This window comes from Trifolium pratense, linkage group LG4 (genome assembly GCF_020283565.1).
Source record: "Trifolium pratense cultivar HEN17-A07 linkage group LG4, ARS_RC_1.1, whole genome shotgun sequence".
In the NCBI taxonomy this organism is placed as follows: Eukaryota; Viridiplantae; Streptophyta; class Magnoliopsida; order Fabales; family Fabaceae; genus Trifolium; species Trifolium pratense.
In genome coordinates this window covers 7,998,795-8,019,759 of record NC_060062.1, presented here as the reverse complement: position 1 = coordinate 8,019,759, position 20,965 = coordinate 7,998,795, and the positions used below count along the sequence as shown (strand labels likewise).

The 20,965-nt window shown below is 31.8% G+C and overlaps 2 protein-coding genes across 5 annotated transcripts; one reads left to right on the top strand and one right to left on the bottom strand.

Annotated features, from left to right (window-relative positions):
* The first annotated feature begins 794 nt into the window (after positions 1–794).
* Positions 795–5,555, top strand: LOC123919542 (glucose-induced degradation protein 4 homolog). Its single transcript, XM_045971469.1, has 8 exons — positions 795–957; positions 1,046–1,101; positions 2,794–2,937; positions 3,584–3,657; positions 3,840–3,894; positions 3,976–4,038; positions 4,137–4,264; positions 5,204–5,555. Exons 1-8 carry the CDS (start codon positions 906–908, stop codon positions 5,280–5,282), a joined length of 651 nt encoding a protein of 216 aa, XP_045827425.1. The 5' UTR covers positions 795–905; the 3' UTR covers positions 5,283–5,555.
* Positions 5,556–7,065: 1,510 nt separating this feature from the next.
* Positions 7,066–18,357, bottom strand: LOC123919541 (delta-1-pyrroline-5-carboxylate synthase-like). 4 transcript variants are annotated; one of them, XM_045971466.1, is made up of 20 exons: positions 17,861–18,357; positions 14,426–14,497; positions 14,025–14,128; positions 13,444–13,546; positions 13,186–13,347; positions 12,525–12,802; positions 12,134–12,284; positions 11,634–11,798; positions 11,408–11,485; positions 10,913–11,002; positions 10,619–10,705; positions 10,427–10,513; positions 10,248–10,344; positions 10,062–10,165; positions 9,840–9,915; positions 9,440–9,590; positions 9,272–9,340; positions 8,133–8,199; positions 7,976–8,046; positions 7,066–7,541 (listed from the first exon to the last, which is right to left on the bottom strand). In XM_045971466.1, exons 1-20 carry the CDS (start codon positions 18,062–18,064, stop codon positions 7,460–7,462), a joined length of 2,298 nt encoding a protein of 765 aa, XP_045827422.1. In that variant the 5' UTR covers positions 18,065–18,357; the 3' UTR covers positions 7,066–7,459. The 4 variants fall into 4 exon arrangements, with proteins under 4 accessions (XP_045827422.1, XP_045827421.1, XP_045827424.1 ...); XM_045971465.1 differs by having other exon boundaries at positions 12,525–12,814; positions 17,861–18,224; XM_045971468.1 differs by lacking the exon at positions 17,861–18,357 and adding an exon at positions 15,745–15,884.
* Between the last annotated feature and the right edge of the window lie 2,608 nt (positions 18,358–20,965).

The following is a 20,965-nucleotide window of genomic DNA, read 5'->3' as shown; positions in this document are numbered from 1 at the left end:
GAGTGAAAAATACCTACGAATTAGACATATTATTTTCTTGGCCAGATGCTTCTTCATAAATTTTTAGGTTCCTCATCAAATGGTCTGCCTCTTCTAAATTTCACTCCCAAAAAAAAAAAAAAATTAATAATCACTAGTATAAAGTAGATGAAACACAATTGGTGTCCTTTACATATTTTCACTCCATGAATATCTCCTGTGGCCACCGAATTTTTAATAATTGTTGAGAGTCTTTTCACCATCAAAATAAAGAGGTAAGGAGAAAAGATATCTTTTTGCCTCAAACCCCTTCTCGAAAAATATAGGGCCAATATTTTCAAAATTCACCAATACTAAGTAATTAACTAAACTGACACATAACATCATGTGATATATATACTTTTATGCAAGTCTCAATTTGCCAAATATCTCTCTCAAAAAACCTCATTCCACCTTATCGCAAAGCCTAACTAATATGGATCTTGAGGGCTAGACTCGCTTGAATAACATTGATTATAAGAATAATTTTACACATATAAATTCATCATTAATAATAAAAAGTAGAAAAACAAAACTTTTTATTATAAATTTTTCAATTTTTAAGATTTTTTATTTTTATTTATTTATTTTAATAACAAAAACGTTTAAATACCTATAACTTTTTGTTCAATTAATCGAGACTCACCAAGTACACATTATAATTTTTAGTCAAAAAAAAAAGTACACATTATAATTTATATTTTTAAAATAAAAAAAAATGAAAGAACTAAATTTTTTTTCAATTTATATTTTTGATAAATAATAATTTTTGTCAATTGTTTTTTCTTTGATCCTTCATCTAAATAATTGATATTCTTCTGTTTCCTTTGGGCTACGAAAATCCTTTTATTCAAAACGAAACAACAGTGAGATCAGTATCTCTAAACATGCCTGTAAGAGTAGCATTGGAGAACACTACAACCCCTTCTCACGTTTCAGGTATATTCTATATTCTTCTTCTTCTTCTTCTTCTTCTTGTTTTCAATCCTTAATAATGTTTTCAATTATTGTTTTATTGTTTGTTTAGGTGCAAATTCAAGGCGCAATTCATTTCAATCTTGTTCTCTTCTAAGTGTTGGACAGGTACTTTCTTCATTTCCCTTTTATTCCTTTGTTTCATTCTTGGACAAATTTCGATTATTATGGAAGTTATTAGCTAGAGAAGATGAAACCCTTTTGATGAAATTGGGTTTCTTTGTTTAAGTTTTGTTGCATTTATTTCATGTGATTCATTCATAGAACATTGAACAGTTGTTGCTTCTTTAAGATTATTGCCTTTGTGGAAAACAAAAATTATGCTTTTTTATGAAAGTTTGTTGGAGATAACTATGTATGGCACTTTAGCTAAAAGGTGTGTCCTGTGTCTGACACCAACACAACACTTACACATGTAGTTAGCTTCATTCATTTTACAAATATTATCGGTGTTGATGTTTTGTGTTTGTGTCAATGTTGGTGCTTTAATTATTTTGGGTTTGATCAAAGTGATTATTGGCTTCAATATTGGTAACTAGGATTAGTTTCTGATGGTGGGATTATACAAAGGTACCTGAGATATAAGTTTTTTTTTTTTTTTTAACAATGGAGCTAATGATCGAACCCATGACCTCTAGCATACTGCCCAAATCCCTCACCACTAGACCAAACCTAGTGGCTTACCTGATATGTAGTTTTACTGAATATGAAATATATAGCCGAATTTTTTTTTTTTCCCAATGAATCTTGAACCAATGCAATAAAAATACCATTACAGCTTGAGATTAGAAGTGGAGTGAATGAATGGTGCTGAGTTCTGTGTGACTCTGAATTGTGGTCCAAGGGAGACTTTTCTATTTCGATATTCAAGTAGGATTAGGAGCTGATACAACGATTATGATGTATGGCCAAATTCTGGTTTTGATGAAATTTGAAGCTTGAGATGTATTGTATTGGCTTGGATAGAAATACTTGCAATCAATATTTTGTACGCAAGCCATTCCAGGATTTGAAGGGGACAACAAAAAAGCAAAAAGAACCTGATACAAAATGGAAACGTATCATATTGAAATTGAAACACACTTCAGTGCCAAACTCTTTAGAAATGGATATTCTTCCTATAGCCTACCTAACCTTTCTTAATAACCTCCTAAATCCTCATGCTATTCAGTATTTCTCACTACAATAATTTTATGAAAGTGGAAATCACAAAACAGAATCAAGATCCAGGAATTTCTTATTGGTTTCCCTCCACTGCAAATTCCTTGAGCCAGCCTCCTGACCTCATGCTTTTCATTCATTTCTTCTTGAAGCTTCTTATTTTCTCTGCGTCAGCTGCAAAGCAGGTCTTTAGCTAGTGCTGTCAAATAGCACTATAGCGTAACAAAAATTTGACTAACTGCTATTGTTCTGCGATTTGCAATTTAGTACAGACTACAGAGTGTTGTCAAATAGTGGCTATAGCACTGTAGTGTAGCAGAACTTGAACAAACCGCTATTTTCCACGATCCAAGATTGACAATACTGTCTTCAGCTGATGGACTTTCCTTAAGAGCCTTGAACCTATTATCTCACTATGGGTCCGTATTCCCGTACTGTTATATGTACACTGTACTATATATATGTAATGTAACCCATATGAGTACGACTTGCTGGTTGTTCTACCCGTGGATACAATTTATTTTGTCTTTCCAAATTTCAATCCATTGAATTATGTTTCACATCCTTTTGTCTTTCTGCTAGTATATCTTATTACAAATTCAAAGTGCTAGTATGTACTCAAGATGTTTGTATTTATAGGCCTTTTCTGGCACGCAAAATGTTTCAAGCCTACAAAAGGATGAAGCATGGAGGGTAAATGTCCGTATACAAGGATGTGACCTTGAGCATGGATATCTATGCGGCACCATGGAAGCTCTTAATGTTCCTATGGCAGACACGCCGGTAAGAAATTTCGCTACAGTTCATCTTTCTTAAAAAGAAAAATAAGAAAAATAAACTACTTTTCTCCTTTAGAAAATATGCATGTTTATAAATTCTTTCTAGTTCAGTTTCAACTATTTGTCACAAATTGAAGACAGGATTAAACTGTTGTAAATCTTATGTATATCAGAATAACCTACTGGTTTTATATTTATCTAACAAAAACAAATGTGTATTGCATGAGTGATGTTTATTGAACTTCCATAGGTTACAAACATTTTTTTTTAGTTTTAGTAATAAAGTTTCTAGCTTGCATTTTGAATTTTTAGAATGCTATTAACCTACTTTATGGCAGAACTTGTCATTTCTATTTTATTTCACACGGTTTATCTTATTAATAATTGATAACTTTTTTATGATAATCTCTTTTTATATTGATACATTGACCAATATGGTCCAGGCAGTGATTAGTTTCTATACTTTTATCCTGTGTGTGAATGACATATAGCAAATTTTTTTATTCATTTTATGCTATAACATGTTCATCAGGATTTACTTGGATGTAAATTTCTACCGATACATACTATTCCTGCATGCCCTGGTTGTTTATGTCTAGGAAGAAAGAAAAATTACCACTGATATTCACTTTCTCTTTAATGATTTTTAGGTAGTAACATTCTGGGAAGGGGAGATTGTCGATACCAAGAATTATACTTTCTTCACAGGAAAATGGGAGGCAGCGTATGTTGTTATGCAATACAATTAAATCAAGCATGGATCATAAATTGAATAATACTGATGATGCCCTACATTATAACATTAAATAAAATTGCCTCATTATTCGACAAATATACTTGCATCTTTTTCTTCTACAGACCAGTGTATGTTCTAGCCAATTTTGTTCTTTCTTTCTATTTTTTCAGACCAGAGGATGATATAAGGCACTGGACTAAATTTGACTCTTTTGGCCCCCTATTGGTAACCATCTCACCTGGGTTCATGTGTAAGATAAGGTTCATCCCCTTAATGTAACGTGTCTAATGTGTTTCATTGTTTCAGGGCCAAGTAGAGATGGATGGTGGCAAGTCTGCAGACCTAAGCAACTATCCTTACATATTCATGGTAAATTTATTTTCATTGATATACTAAATGAAAATATTAAAAGAAAACACTGATATTCTCAAATGAAAACACTGACAATTGCATTATGTTCTTTTCAGAGATGGAAGGAGCAGTATTTTGTGAATGTTGGAACTGACTGTGGATTAACTATAGCTGGATTTTACTACGTTTGTTTCTCATGCAACGATGGCTCTATCAGTGGGTTCTATTACGATCCGAATAGCAGGTGCTTCCTCTTCCAATTCTAATTACTTATTAGTAGTTTATATCTGTGTTTATCAAATTAAACCATTATGCATTTTGTTGGAAATTCCTCCCCTAGCGCCTAATTGCTGCATTAGGGTTGTGTTCATTGCAGCCTCCAACACCTTCAATCCCAATAGTGTTGGGCATGTATTTGGAAAAACCCAAGTTCCACATTGAAAAGAGATAAGATTTGAAAAGAGTTTATAAAAAGTGGCACTCTCACCTTACAAGCTGATTTTCTAGGGTTGAGTTAGACCCAACCCAGGTTTTAAGATGATATCAAAGCTTATCATAGATCCGTTGTTGGGTTTCCCGCATCGTCCACACTTTGGACTCATTGGACTGGGCATTAGGGTGTGTGTTGAAAATTCCCCTTTGATTGTGGTAAGTGGTTCGCACCTAGCTACCTAATTGCAGCATCTGGGTTGCCTTCATTGCAGCCTTCATTTTGTTGGGTTTGAGGGTGTGGATTTAGTCCCACATTGTCTAGAGATATGACCTAAGTAGTTCTTATAAAGCTTGGGGTCTAATAAATGAATTAGGTCCAATATAAAAACCTTTTGAAATTTTGAAATAGTATCCAGAATAATTTTCGACACATTTTTATTGTGAATTTCGTTTCTCTTTAATGATAGATGCACTCTAAAAGGAATATTGCAGATTTATAACTAGTTAACTACTCATTGGAAAATCAGTAACTTGGATTCTAATAACATGCATGCATAGCTTTGAATTATCTCTCTAAAGTATATAACAAACCGCTTTAGTTTTACAACCAATAGTTATAACTTTGAATTATCTCTCTAAAGTACATTCTTCACTTTAGAATTTAGGATGAGTCGATTTCTTTCATTACCATTCAATATCTTTTATAGATCTTAAGAAAGTTTTTGACATACAACTCATTGATCCTTTGCAGCCCATTTCAGAAGCTTGAGTTGAAAGCCACAAATGATGGAAGATCAGGTTTCTCTTTTTCATCATATGAGCTACAATAGATTGTGTGACACATAACATATCAAATCTATCATTTGATTGAAGCTATCTTCTGAAGTGTCTTACAGTCAGTTGAACATGGGAGATTATGCAAGCGCTCAATACTGTCAGTGTTGTCAAGAGTGTAAGAAAAGTGAAATTTTGTTGTTACAATCAATCATGTCACAACTGTGAATAACTTTGTTATATGCTACAAATCCCCCAATGTTACTACTTTACATGATCTATTGTTGTTTCGAGATTCGACCATATTAAATATGTATATATTTTGTTAAGAGCAACTTATTATCTTTACAAGCTACAAATAATATGAAAAAATTGTAAAACTTTTTCGGTTTTTGTTGAATATTACACACACAAGTAATTTCTATTGTGTTGCAAATACAAAATAAGATTTTAGCTTAACACTTACACACACAATCTTCTTCATTCGTGAAAATGAATCCTAACTTTTCTATGGTGTGTTTGAACTTGATTTTGTAAAATAAATTAGAAATAAAATCGATTTATGTTCGGATGTTTCCTCTAAAATCTAGTTTGATAATGTAAGCTTAACCTAATACAAAAGTTACTAGTCAAAATAAATATGATTTGATTTACATATTTGACCAGTATAATTTTATTATTATTATTATTATTATTATTATTATTATTATTATTATTATTATTATTATTATTATTATTATTATTATTATTATTATTATTATTTGGCCTAATGAAGGGGATAGGGGTTGACATGGGATTGAACCCATGCTTGCACTCATACCCAATGTTCAGGCACAAAACATAAGCACTGCAACACTAGAGGTGGTGTAAAATACTTTTATACATGAATTAAATCATAGTTGATCATATAAATATTTGTAGAGAGAGGAACTAATACAATAAAGTGACATTATTGTATAATTTGATTGAATAATGTATATATAAAAAATTGTATCGTCAATATGATTTATTTATATTTGGTACAAGTCAAATATGATATTTCTGAGTACTTTTCACACCATTACTTCAATTGCCCAACAGTGTGTTTTTACTAAAATTACAAGGCAAAATTCAATTTTGATGCTTCCTATTATTAAACCATAACATAATGAAAGACTTGACAATTTAAAACAATAAAACAGTTTCTAACGGTTATCATATATCATCTTGAAGGAATGTATCTCATTAATAATGCACGATTTGAATTTGTTATAAAAATCTTGGTCGTTGTTGGATTAAAAGTTAGTATGCTATTTCCATTCAGTGGCCATCTTTCCTAATTCCAATCTCGATCTCTCTCTCACACACTCAAGAAGTGAATGATTAGTGCAGGCAGGAATGGATGTTCCAGTGTCAATTGAATACTGCTGCCCAGAAATATATACACTAATGAATGGTTCCCCTTTTGTCAAGCTCTTTTGGTGACAGAGTCTTTTATTGATCAAGAAAATGAGTACTCTCCTATCTCTCCCCTCGAAAACTAGTATGTGCTTATATCTCTCATAACATTCATTGTCCTGACTAGTATTACCACAAGTTTAGTGCCAGCAATTTGACTAATCAACAGTAGATGTTTAGAGTATGTGACCTCAGTTTTTGCAGTCTTCTAACTAGAAATCATCACTAACATTTAAACTAGTGTTCTCCTCTTTATGATGTTGAGATACTTACCACTTGACGAACCCTAGGTTGGTTGTGGGGTTCTTTCTTACCAGTTTCTTATCACCTTGGTGTTAAGGTAAAGAAAATGAAAATGATTAAAAAAGGCAATGGAAATGCACGAATATTCAGTAGTACATATGGATTGAAAGTAGCTCAATTACTAAAGTATAATTCAGTAGTACAAACTGCTTAAAACAAATCTAGTTCTCTATAAAATAACCGGGAGAATAACACTCCTCCACAATTATTCAACTTCGCTACGATTTAGGGACTATATTTTTAACTGTCACAGCATAGCTGTTTTACAAACTTGGATTATTTAATGAAATACTAAGAGCATAATCATACTACAACATTCACATAATTATTGTCTTCCCCTTGAACAGGTAAGAAAAAGGGTCCGGAAAGGGGTAAAATAGGGATTATGCATGATCAGCATCTCAGAAATTTCTGCTTATCAAAATCAAACAGATAAGAGACGCCGCTTTGACGAGGTGAGCATATTAGCTTGAACTAGTTTTCTGCATGGCTATTATGCTTTTAGTGCCTTTTCTTTGTGAGTATAATTGATCCCTCGATCACCATCTACCACTTGTCCACTCCCCCTCAATATCCTGCATTATATTAGATACACAATATTTTAAAATGAGCCAATACATGATCTTGTAATAGACTAGTATGCATAATTCAGAAAGTAAAATGGTTGGAGGATGTTTATTGCACACCATTTTGTCCCTAACATCTTAGTAAGGACTAGTATATATGAAAATCCGTAAATTTAGTGCCTGGCATCTTAATAGTAAGGGCTAAAGTGATGAATTTTATATACTTTAGGGATTACTTATTATATTTCTATACTTAAGGACTAAATTGGAAAGAGATTCATACTTTAGGGACTAAATTGATAGTCTATAAAAAAAATGTGCAACTAATGCTGAAGTGAAAATGAAACATAGAACAGACCCTCACAGAAAAAATATCAATAATTGCACTTTTGTTGAGTTGAAGTTCTATTTCTTAATTAAAGTAACAAAAGCTAATTTCATACCATTTGTTTGTCAGCAACCCCTCGACTCCTACGGGACCTCGAGCATGAATACGACTTGTACTTATTCCAACCTGTTCAACAATTAAAACAACCAAAAACAACTGAGAAAAATAAAATAACTATGCTACTAGTGACAATAGACTGGAAGATGCATTACCTCTGCCCCAAGCCCAAAGCGTGCTCCATCACAAAACCGAGTACTTGCATTGTGGAATACAGCAGCACTGTTTGTGTACAAGGCAAAAATGGATTTTTAATTAACCAGCAACAAGTAATAAGAGTTATAAAAATGTAGTAGTTATGAGTTGAAAACACATCAAAGTGGTATCCTCATTGTATTTACGAGATAAAACCAAAGGAATCTCAAAAAATTGTTCATTCTGGACTAGACCCGAGCTAGACGATGATAAATGGGGTACAACAAAACAGCATAGAAATTTCTGCAATCATTTAAATCAACAAATAGATCATGGACTGAATAACAGTGCATCTGCACAACTTACAGGGTCCAGAGGGCTCTCGGGTATATTGAACAATTTTAGGGGGAATGGTAAGGTAAGGTAAGGGATGAATTATTCAAGGAAAGGCTTACTAATGAAAAACCATGTTCGATGACAAGGTCTTAAAAGCTTATAGTAGACAGAAGCTTTCAAGCCAATCAATGCCTGTTAGTTCAAATGGTTTGGAGTTTGGTTACCCTAAGTAAGATCTCAACTTGGAGTATTGTAATTAAATGGAAAAATAGGTGCTGGTGGGTTTAGACAAAAGAAGTAGCTTTATGCCAGAGTTCAAGATTTGACTTGAGCATGAAATAGTAACAGTAATGAAAATAAGAGCCATTTTACGCAAGTTGGAAGCAGGAAATAAGACTAATGATTTCTGAGTTCGATAGAAGAAAATACTAATCTTAATATGGAAAAAATCAAACAATTAGATGAATAAAATAAACAGAAACAGAACAGAAGTAGGTAGTTCAGTATCCATGATGTTTGCTTCTTTCACCTTTCCTAACTCGGAGGGATACGTAAAAGTTTATAAGATTATATAGTTGGTAATAAAGCAAAGTAACAAATACTAATATTTGTATGATTGAAGAAATACTATGCCCCAATATTCAGAATAATGGACTTCAAACTTTGGGAAGTATGTGGTGATTGGGGATCCAAAAAAATTATGAAAAACATCTGAAGTACCCTTCCATCTTATCATGCTATGTCAGTGGATTATATCTATACTCTATAGGAATCAAAGGAATAAGGATCAAACATGGTTACCGACCAAAAATAAAATACATACCTGTCAACTTGACTTAAGAAAGTCTCAGCTACTTCAGAGTCTTCTGTGATAATGCATTCAGTATGAGCACTGCAGAAACATCAAGTAAAGCAACAGAGACCTTTTAGACACAATAAAATTAGTGATAATGATAACAAAAATGAAAATTATCTAAGGGTTCGAACATGCCTTCCATGTTTGTTTATGTGGTCAATGGCAGCAAAGACGTCCTCTACAACTTCAATTGTGCAAGCAAGTGAGCTGTATTCATGATGTAAAGAACTCGCTTCAGCAATATTTAGCATGGAACTAGCTTTTGGTCCACCATACAATTGAACACCTGCAAGCCATTTATCATTGTTAGTACATGTTTTCCGGATTTTGAGGCAATTATGATGGACTTTCTTGCACAGTTGCACCATTCATATTCAATCATCACAGAAATTGACTAGATTTAACACAACAAAAATAATAGAACAAAGATTACATTTAAATTTGTAGACTCCAATTATTCTTATGAAAAAACTAAAAGAAAATTAAATTTGAACCAGTGATCTTCATATAAATTCATTTGGAAGTAAGGTCAAACCTTCACGTTGGAGTTCAAGGATAAGCTCATTAAGTCCACCAGTACATGACAGATCCTTGTGTACAAGAAGAGTCTCCTAAGAATATCATGACATTATTTTAATGAACAAAGTCTATAAATTCTATTGACATCACAAATAACATGCAAGCATTGGTCTAGCTATCTGTGGGTGAGCATTTTTCACAAGAGCAAAGCATTGCAAAGGATATGAATGCTAATTACCATTGCATTGCAGGCTGCAGGATAATCAGTCTTTGCATCCTTAACTATCTGCTTTGCCATATCAATATTAGCAGCCTTGTCAACATATATATGACAAATTCCATCTGCATAACAGAAAAAGTATCAATAGAAACCCTAGTTTATTTTACAGGTCTTCACATAGGAAACTTATATATGATCCATTACCAGCATGGCCAAGAACAGGGATTTTTGTTGATGCCTTGATTTGAGAAACAAGCTTATTACTGCCTCTAGGGACCACAAGATCTATAACATCATCAAGCTGTGGAAGAGTATAAATAATTATCAGCGGAAAATCATCACACAAAAGTATAATTATGAGGATTTTCACTTGTAATATCTACCTTGAGTAGATCTGGAATTTCATCTCTTGAAGTCACAAGCCCAATAAGTTTGCCACTGACTGTATCTGGTATGGCTGAAGTAATGACCTACAATAAAGAAGAAATATGTAAAGATGGAAACTTATTTATAACTAAAATGATGATCCAAATTGACCTGAAAAAACTACAGCCTAACTAAATAAATAGGTAAACCTTGTGTAAGGCCGCATTTGATCTCCGGGCTTCCTTTCCTCCTTTAAGTAATAAGCCATTCCCACTTCGAATTGCCAATGCTGCTATCTATTAATTCATTTAAACATAAAACTAATACATCAATATCCAAATTAACTAAAAGGAAATATTGCATAAATGAAAAGGCTATATTGAAATATGATTATGTAGTGAAACAATAATCGACTTATACTAGATAGATACTTATATAGTTATATTTGTCATGCTAAGTAATATTTGAAAATGGAAGATAGAAAAGACAGGGTCCTTAAATACCTGAACAAGAACATCAGGTCGGGACTCAAATATAATCAGGAGGACGCCCAGAGGACTTGATATTTTCTCCAGGACGAGTTCATCTGCTAGCTGGACACATATAACAGCAATGAGAACTGTCAAAATGAGTAAACTTATTTTTTGGTAAAATCTGTCGGTGACTATATTTAGTTATCTAAGTTCAAGATCAGTAAACATAAGTTACAAAATCCATTTAAGAATGTCATTTCAAATACTGGAAAGATCCAATATCTGTCAAACAAGTTAGAAGATATTACACATGTTACTACAGAAATGAACAAGAGTTTGAAGGACCAACAACATCTGTTGGTCCAAGTGGCAAGGAGCTTGGTTTTGCTTACATAAGGTTTTGCCCCCTTATATGAGTCAACCTAGCTCGACTCAGATCATATCAAAGGTCTAGAACAAAAAATAATAGAGTTAGGAGGATAAGAGAACCTCCTTCAAATGAAAGAAAAGGGGTTTTGATCTGACCTCAGTTCTCTTCAAAATCTGACCAACTGGTTCTTCCATATCTGCCAGCACGCGCACAGACTTTGCAAGACTAGAGATCTGTTAAGTACAAAATCAAAGGTCAGACAAAACACATGCTCACAATCATTAAAACGCATGTTTTGGATTGTGAGGAATCTGTACAGAAAAGAGAGTCAAAATCTGGGTGTGGTTAACTTCAGTATATGCAACCAAATTAAGTTCTTGCCTTCTCAGGTGTCAGGGTTAAACGTGATATCAGAGACTTGTCATATCCTGCTGCCACGGCATCAGCAACATCAGCCTCATTCTCGAGCCTTATCATATTTTGGTTTTTCTCCAATGCATCAGCCACTGCCAGCAATATTTTCCTCCTTTCTTCAGATTTTAGGGCCTGAAAACCAAAATCATCAATGTAGTTCAAATGAATAACCTACTTCAGCTCACTGTGATGGGAATAACAAAAACATGTATACACTTAAACTGTTCTCTCAAAGCTTATGTAAATTTCCATATTCGTCCTAAAAAAGTTTTCATTACTAAACTTATATTTCAAAAGATATACAAATCAGTCACCAGGTTCATTTTCTTACCACTTTAGTTCTCCATGAAGGTGAATGTGATATTTTAAACCTTACCTGAGCTAGTTTAGTTATTAAAATAATGTGTTTATGTGCTAATATTTGCAAAAACAATTTAGAAGTTTTCTTATTATATAACTGTTTTTACCTGAAGTCGTCTAGAACTATTGCGTGCTGCAACTGCCATTTCATGTGCGCTCTCTTCCTTTAAGTTTTTCCACAGATGTGCATCTTTATGAAAGACAGTACCTATTTTCTCCCCTTGAAGCACTCGTATGATGTTGTCTGTGGCATAGCCACTTAAACGGAGTTGAAATACAATTTCAAAGTCAGTAAAATGTAAAATCCAAATGTATACTTCAACTAATATCAGGATAATAGATACTTTTACTAATTACATGAACTGTGATTATATACAGCATGATATATGATAGAAATGTGTATTGTATTTTGATAGCATAAAAGAAATGAGTATTATAACGACATCCTTCAGTGCTAGGACTTTGCCAGAGAAATGAAACACATAAAAGGTTAAATACCTAGTTATAATAACAGGGATACCAGCATGAGCAGCACAAACAGCAGCATTGACTTTAGCAGTCATACCCCCTCTGCCCAATCTAGATTTGTCTCCAAAAGTAATTTCGCTTTGATGTTTCTCTTTTATATATGTATGGATTAATTTTGAGCTTGGGTCATTTGGAGGACCACTATAAAGGCCCTCAACATCACTTAATAAAACAAGAAGGTCAGCTTTAAGTTCGAGTGCTAATAGACCAGCCAAACTGTCATTGTCCCAAAATATACCAGAAGAATCCTGCAGGCAGTGCTTACAATTTAAGAAAATATCAAGTATTACAAAGCCACCGTGACTAGACGACGTTGTCAAAAGAAAAATAAAAATAAATTTATATAGTTCAATTGAAAAATTGGGTATATATATTTTTAATCACCATAAAATTGAAAACAAAAATTGATTAAGGTCCCTACAAAAAAATTATTCATTTTCACTAAGAACAGCAACAAAACTGGTGTTTTTCACTAGTTCCTTAGTAGGGACTAAAATCACACAATTGGTGTATATTTTAGGGACTAAAGCTGATGAATTTTTTCTAGGACCTACAATCAAATTTTTATCAATTTTATAAGGATTAAAGATAGATTTAGCCCAATGAAATATTGGAAGAAAACCTAGGATACCTCATATGGTGCCTTCCTAGTACTAACAGCATCATTTTCATTGAAAATGGGGATGACCCTTGACTCTAATAACGCGCTAACTGTCTCTGATAGTTGTTTTCTGAAACCTGCATCCTTAAAAAACCCATCATTCACTAGAAGTTGGGAGGAAGTCACATCCAGCTGCATAAGAAAAATATTGTATCAGCATCAATATGGAAGAAACATTTTTAAAAAAGAAAAAAAACAACTGATTAACCAACTAAGTTTTGGTTCCACCTGGCTAAACATAGTATCATAGAGAGCCATGAGACTACTCTGACCAACAGCAGCACATGCTTTTCCATCAAGGTCACCTTGTGGCTTTTGAAGATCAGAAAAGCTGCATGACAAGTAAACAATATCTTTCAGGTTAGTCATTCTTGTCCTCTAACACTCCAACACTAATAAGTATAAGCCTGTTTGGTTAAGATTTTTCGAAATGCAAAGAGGAAAACTACGCTTCGCAAGACCTCAAAATAAAAAACAAACAAGTTAACATGTGCATTAACTCCTTCAAGCCTAAATCAGTCTAATCGTTATTACTCATTTGGATCAAAAGATTGAAAAGAAAGCATGGGGAAGTAGGGAATAAAATATTTAATGACTTCAAAGTTGTGTTTAAGACAGGTATTCTTCTTTCTCAAGTATCGCATGAAAACTCATACTTTTTTGGAGCATCATCTAGAGCTGAAGCTGTTAGCAATTTTTTCAAACTAAAGTAATGAGGGTATATATGAAAACCATTTTTGTTGGAAATAATGTCCATGTCATTGGAAAAGATACAGTTATTATGGTGGTAAAAGATAATTTATATCTACCTGCTATTGGCCAATCTACGATATCGAAGTCTTTGTCTGCCAAGACCAACAGCACCTGAAGTCACCAATATAACTTCATAACCTTGAAGGTTTAGTTCTTTAAGCTGCAACAATTTTACCAGAAAGATTGCTATCAATGACAAAGCAATAAAAGAAAACACGCGCACATACACACACACAAATACAAATGACAAGTAACCATTTCACAGAACAAAAACATAAGAAGGTTTTATTTACTTCCATTTCTTCTTCGTCATGATAAACAGTTTAATTAAGCACAATTTAATCAACACTTAACAAGATATCATAGTAAGTTTAAATACTCTTTCGTTCTTGGACTGAAATTATTTGCAACTTATGAACTTACATAGAGACAATTGTACAAATATATATACACATACCTGCTCACATAGAGCTCCAAGTCTGCCCAGTGCTAATCTTCCATCACTTCGAGTAACAACAGCTGTTCCAACCTTCGGTAAAGAAAATCAAACAAACAAAAAAATTGATTACATCTTGTTGACTATTATTGTAAAGGTGTTAATTGTAAAATAAAAAAATGTTAATATTTCTATCATAAATAACAGCATTCAATAAAAAAATTATTAAAAAATCCAATTTTCAATCAAGACTGTTTTACTTTTGAACTACATACACCAGTTTGCAATGACTAAAAACGAATATATTGCTAGGCTAACAAAACTAACGTGACACTAACGCAAAACTATTAAATTATGGAAATAAATTGTATGGAATCACGTATTTACGCTAAAATTAATTTGAATAATCCAATTTTAATGAGACAGTTCATGTTATGAGTATGACTTAATATTTTGGATCTATTATTGCAAAATTTAAACACCAAAGCCGTCTGATCTCAATCAAACACGTAGATTACATGACATGACTGTGTGACTATATTGACTTTCGGGAACTTAGGTCCCTAAATTATGCACCTAACTAATTAAAAATAAAGTACAATGACAAATCAAAGTAAAAGTTAAAATGAAAAATTGGTTTAGAATCAAAAGCAACTAATTAGAGCTTAACACATCACGTGATTCCTCATCCAAACAAAGATTATTTTTTTTTTTATAAGCTCCAAACAAAGTTTTTTTTTTTTTTAAAAAAAATTTTTACAGGCTCCAAACAAAGATCTGATTCACACTTTTCCTTGGACCAGGTTTACGTGCAGTGAGAGACTCGTGTGATGAGTGATTTATGGTCATTTGATTGAGATCTGATAATTAAGAATTTAACCTCAGAGACATTTAATATTAAATAAAAAACATTATTTTAAATTCTGCACCGTCAGATCTTAATCAGACGGTACTGAGATGCAGACTACACCTATTCGAGCACATCCAATCCATTTTTCTTTTCCTCTACATTGCATTGCATCAGAAAATACAGTTCCGGAAAAAATGGATTAAATTCACATCTATCTTCCGATTAACACGTTTCAATATACATTTTCCAAATTCTAATAGTCTTTTAGATAAAAAGAAAACTATAATAAATAAAAATAAATCCAAATTTTGAACTAGAAAAAATGATGATTATGATGATCATTCTAATCGAAATTAAGTTAATTTGATAAAACTAGAAAAATGATGATGATCATTGATCGTGCTAATCGAAGTTCATGAAACAGTGATTAAGAAATAATTAACGATAAAAAATTGATTATATATATTAAAAAATGATAATGAAGCAAGACCTTAACGATAACACGATTGACAGAATTGACGAAAGCTCGAGCAGGATCCATGGAGTTGAAATGAGTAAAGAAGAACGAGTTATTATTTTGACTCGGTGAGTGACGGAGAGACCCGAGTCGAGAAAATCGAGTACTCGGAATGCGGAAAATTGTTGAAGTGGGATAGGAGAATATATATAGGCGAACTGCCAAGTGTGAATTGTGCTTTGTGGGACCCACGAATCACGTCTTTGATATTACTGGTCCTCTCCTCTTCTCATGGAATTCTTTTTTATTTTACTATTTTGTTGTTAAATTTTTCTTTTGTCGAATAGTTCAATGGTAAAAAAATTCAGGGTTTGAATTCTGACTTCTATACATAAAGTACGATGTCTTTTTCAATTAAACTAGCTCATAACAATATTTTGTTAAGTAATCTAGTAATTGAAATTATGTATTGAAATTAAGTAATCTAGTAATTGAAATTATCAAGTAAATATAAAAATTATTTAAAAAAATTATAGAAATTTAAAAAGTTTTCGTGATATTAAATTTATTAATAATTAATAATATTTTTACAATTTTAGCTTTCAATTAAATTTGTTTATAAGTCTAATCATTAATCTATTCAAAATCAACTTCATAATCATAGTTCATAACTTCATGTACAAACCGGTCCTATGAAAGGTAGATATCAAAGTTTATAAAACTGACACCTGTTTCAAATATTAATTAAAGAAAAAAAAAAGTCCCAAATCAAAGATATTTAACTTTTTTTTTTTTTGAAAAGGCTCAAAGATATTTAAGTTATCTTGAATAATTTGTATTGTACCTGCTTACGCAAATAAGTCCAGCTGCGGCACCATGTGCAGTATAAAGCGACTCACGTGATCTCTTGTTCATAGAACAAAGTTTCTATCATAGATTTGTTTCTATCATAAAACTCTCATCAAGAGATTATGTTTAAGCAGTTAACGAGTTCCTTATAAAATCAATTATTTGAAAAATTGAATTAGATTTAATAGCGGAACTCTCAATTATCGATCGTAAAAATCAAAGTCTTAAACAAAAAACTCCTAACATAATTCTCTCATGTGACCAGTTATGTATATATAATTCAGTCACAACTTTTAATCGATTTTTATATAAAAAATGTGATTTATTTTGTCAAAAAAAATGTATGAGAGGCCACCATGGATACATACAGCCAAAAGATCAAACTGCAGCCAAAAACTTTTACATATTTTAATATACACAAAAAATGAGTCAGTAAAACAAATAATTAAAAAGTTTGATAAAATAAAATGAAACAAACAGACAAAAAAATAAATTAAACAAAATTATAATATGCATCTACTTGTTCAATTTCTGCAAAAAAATATATAATATTACGTATCGTTTGACCTGACTTTTTTTCCTCTTATTTAGAGTTTATGCAAACAACTTATGCAATTTTTATATATTATTATAAGTTTGTCAAGGTAGTTTATGATAAAATAGCTTATAAAATTACAATTTTCACTAGTGTGAACTTATAAAATAACATAAAACTTAATTTATATTGCATAAACTATTTGCATAAGCTCAAAAAAAGTTAGGCCAAATGGACTCTTGGATTGTGTTGAGTAGGACCATGATTTTATGAAGCTACAAAATATAAATTTTATCTATATTAATTCACAATAATTCTGTCAAATATATCGACAATTTAAATATATCGTAAAAGAATTTTTATTTTTCTTAAATATTAAGGGAATAAAATAAAATTATACTAACATCCTTTTATTTATGCCTTATGTGTCATAGTTTCAATTTAAAAGACAAATATCAACAAAAAATGTTGATTTTGTTTTTTATAAAAAAATTGTTGAATATTGAAGAAAGTAAAACATAATAATGTATATAATTTTCATTATAAAACAGGATCTCTTCCGTGAGTTCAAATCCAACTAACTAAAGTCGAAATTGATAAATCAAATATTAGAAGTATCTCGGGTTTGAATTCATAACCTTTCACGTATGTGAGTTTCGTGTGATATTAATTAATATTCAGTCTACTCACAAAAAAGAAAGTTTCTAAATAAAATAAGCAACAAAAATAAACATTATGAAGATGAATAAATTAATGAAGAAGTACCTTAACAATTAAGCGCTTAACCTTGTTAACAAAAGCTCTAGAAGGATCCATGTTACTCAAATCCTCATAACTTTCAGCAATCAAGTTAAGGAGATTTGTTGTTCCATTAGCAAAGAGATTTTTTGTTCCATTAGTAAGAGGTACAGTTATCTCATGAGGTTTAGTGATTGCAAACTTGGTAAAGCCATTTTGCAAAACTTCCATTTTGTTTTTCAGATGAGTTTTGTGAGCTTAATTTGTTCAAAGAAGGTGAATGAATGAAAGAAGCTAATGATGATGTGAGTTTAAGTTCAGAAGTCACAAGGGCTTTTAAAGGCACTGCTTGATTTTGTCCTTTACTAACTACTATTATTTTACTGCTTTGGGGTCATTAACACTTGTGCTATTGGCTTATTTATCTCAGCCATGAATATAATTTTCATTTTTTTAAAAGAAAAAAAGTAGTATTATTGAGTGACACGACATCAATATGTATCTATGTATTTTTTTTAATCAATATGTATCAATGTATTGTTGACTTTTATAAGTTTAAAGGTATATTCTACTATTAGTAAAAGAGTTGTATCTTGTAAACAAGTAGTTATGATTATGAGTTTAATCATTCAGAGAAAATTTGACTGAAAAGATAGAATTCATTTTATTTATTCTACAAATTTTGCAAAAAATTGTAAAAAAATTTGTAGGTCCAAGATACATTGGTTAAGTTCAGATGATTAATCATATTTTAGAAGAATTTGGAAGAATGATGAGTCATTGATTATTTTATCAGGATTAGACAATACTATATATATAATATATATAATGACATTGGATGAATGTAATAGCAAACAAAATTAATAAATTTGTAGTTTGTTAGATTAGTATAATTTGTTAGTCAACAACTAAAAAAGTTATTTCACCGAATATTGATAAGTGAGTGAACCCACCAAAAAAAAAAAGGTTACCATCAGGTCAGTGTCGAAAGAATGAAAACCATCGTGGGTGTCAACTCTTAAAGGCCCTGAAAATGTTAGAAGTCTCGCATTGAGTATTTCAAAATGATCAATATGATACTTAAGCCATAAGACTCTCTCACTTATTAGACTAGTTTTTTAGGTTGGGCTCTCTTCATATGCTTGAAAAGTAATACTACCTCCGTCCCTAATTTTGTTTGACCACTGCACGTACGCCAATGCACAATTTTGATAACTAATATCTTTAATTGTATATTAATAAAAATTATAAAAATTTAATATTTTGAAAATACTCATCAAAACAAATTGATCAAGATCTTATATACTAATATATACATTTATATATTATTAAAAAAATACGGTCAAAACAAGCTAAATGAATAGTACATTTTTGTCAAACAGAATCTTATAATTGGGGACGGAGGTAGTATTTTATTGAATATATTATTGAGGAAAACAATATTATTATGCCAAATATTTTTAGCAAAACCCGCAATCAATAAAAGTATGATGACTATAGCATATGTTAGCAGGGACGGACTCAAGGGGGGCAAGTTGAGGCTCCAACCCCCCTCCCCATGCATATATGTTTAATATGTGTAACTTTTAATGTATATGAGTTGTTAATGAGACCTCTTAATTTACTCACTCTTGTTTTAGGTGCTTTTAATAAATTATTGTGATTTTATCTTATAATTTTGAGTTAATATATTTTTTGTCTTTATAAAATTAAGAGTTTTTAAGTTTTGTCCTTCAAAAAATTTACTTTTAGTCCATATTTGTATTTTATAGCAATTATTTTGAGGACTAAAAGTATCAATTTTTTGTAAAAATATTTGAAAATAGGGACTATTCTTACCAAACTACAAGATTTTAGAAGATATTTTAAATTAAAATTTAATAGAACTAAACATAAAAACTCGTTATTTTATAAGGACAAAAAATATATTTAACTATATTATTTATTATTGAAAAAAGAAATTCGGTCCCCGTGTGATTGATTTCTGAATTCGTCCTTGTATGTTAGACTCGCATAAATCACAACGAGGCTGAAATTCTGGTACACAGTAGACAAGTGTTGTCCACGATGTGCCGACACTTGTCGCAACACTTGTCTTAGCAGTAAGAACAATAAAACAGAGCATTAAAAACATATACTGAAAAGCATAAACGACACACATAATTGTTAACCCAGTTCAGCCTAACAGCCTAATCTGGGGGATACCAATCCAGGAGGAAATTCACTATCAGTAGTATTAATTCAGAGCTAAACTCCCCCGTTTACAACTCCTCACTTAATCCCTACCCAATGACACTTCTACCTAGGAACTCCTAGATATGAGACCCCGTCTCACTCCCCTCAACCTTACAACCAGTAAGGATTTCAATAACAACAGAATGGAGACACTCTCCTTGAAAAAGATGAAGTCGACACACTTCAATAACATCACCACCTAGCCAACGACTAAGTTCACAATTTGGAGTTGCTTAAAAGCTTCCTCCAAGACAATACTCAACTCATTACCTATAGGTTTCTGAGTGAGGACATAGTGACCATCTCACAACCCGAGTGGTTCACTTTACACCAACTCTCCTAGAGAGTGGCTTAAAGACACGAAACCCTTAAAAGACTACATCTTTGATATTCTATTTTTGCTTCAAGTTTCGGTAAATAATAAGGGTTAGCAGCACCCTTTATATAGCACAGCCTTGTGGGCTTTTCACAATGCTTCAGCTCCAAGAAATCTTCTAGATGCAAAATATATATTTTTACCAAATCTTTCTTTGCATCAAATATTCCTCCCATAAATATATTTGTTGTAAATATATTTTAAAATTAAATCTTCTAATCTTCTTGAAGCACAAAGATTTATTTGAAATAAATCTTTCATATTTTCTGCAGCAATCTTCACCAGATATATTTTTGAAAATAATAGTTCTATTTTTGAAACACAAAAATATATTTTCCAAAAATATAATTCCTTTGGAAAATAGAACTAGGGTTCAGCTGCCTTCTGAAACACATTGATCACGTGCGCCTTGTTGTATAAGAAGCGACGAAATAATTCTTCAAACAAATCTTCAAAAGATTGAGTAGAAAATAATAACATCTAGCTGGCGCGCGCAGAACAGAGTCAGGTGTTGTTCCAAA

Excerpts from the sequence above, each read along its gene's own strand:
- LOC123919542 (XM_045971469.1), top strand. The coding sequence starts at position 906 with ATGCCTGTAAGAGTAGCATTGGAGAACACTACAACCCCTTCTCACGTT. Across the intron at positions 958-1,045 it reads AACCCCTTCTCACGTTTCAG|GTGCAAATTCAAGGCGCAAT; the intron begins GTATATTCTATA and ends TTGTTTGTTTAG. Across the intron at positions 4,039-4,136 it reads ACTATCCTTACATATTCATG|AGATGGAAGGAGCAGTATTT; the intron begins GTAAATTTATTT and ends TGTTCTTTTCAG.
- LOC123919541 (XM_045971465.1), bottom strand. The coding sequence starts at position 18,064 with ATGGAAGTTTTGCAAAATGGCTTTACCAAGTTTGCAATCACTAAACCT. Across the intron at positions 11,799-12,133 it reads ATAGTTCTAGACGACTTCAG|GCCCTAAAATCTGAAGAAAG; the intron begins GTAAAAACAGTT and ends TTTGGTTTTCAG. Across the intron at positions 10,706-10,912 it reads GACCTGATGTTCTTGTTCAG|ATAGCAGCATTGGCAATTCG; the intron begins GTATTTAAGGAC and ends ATGAATTAATAG.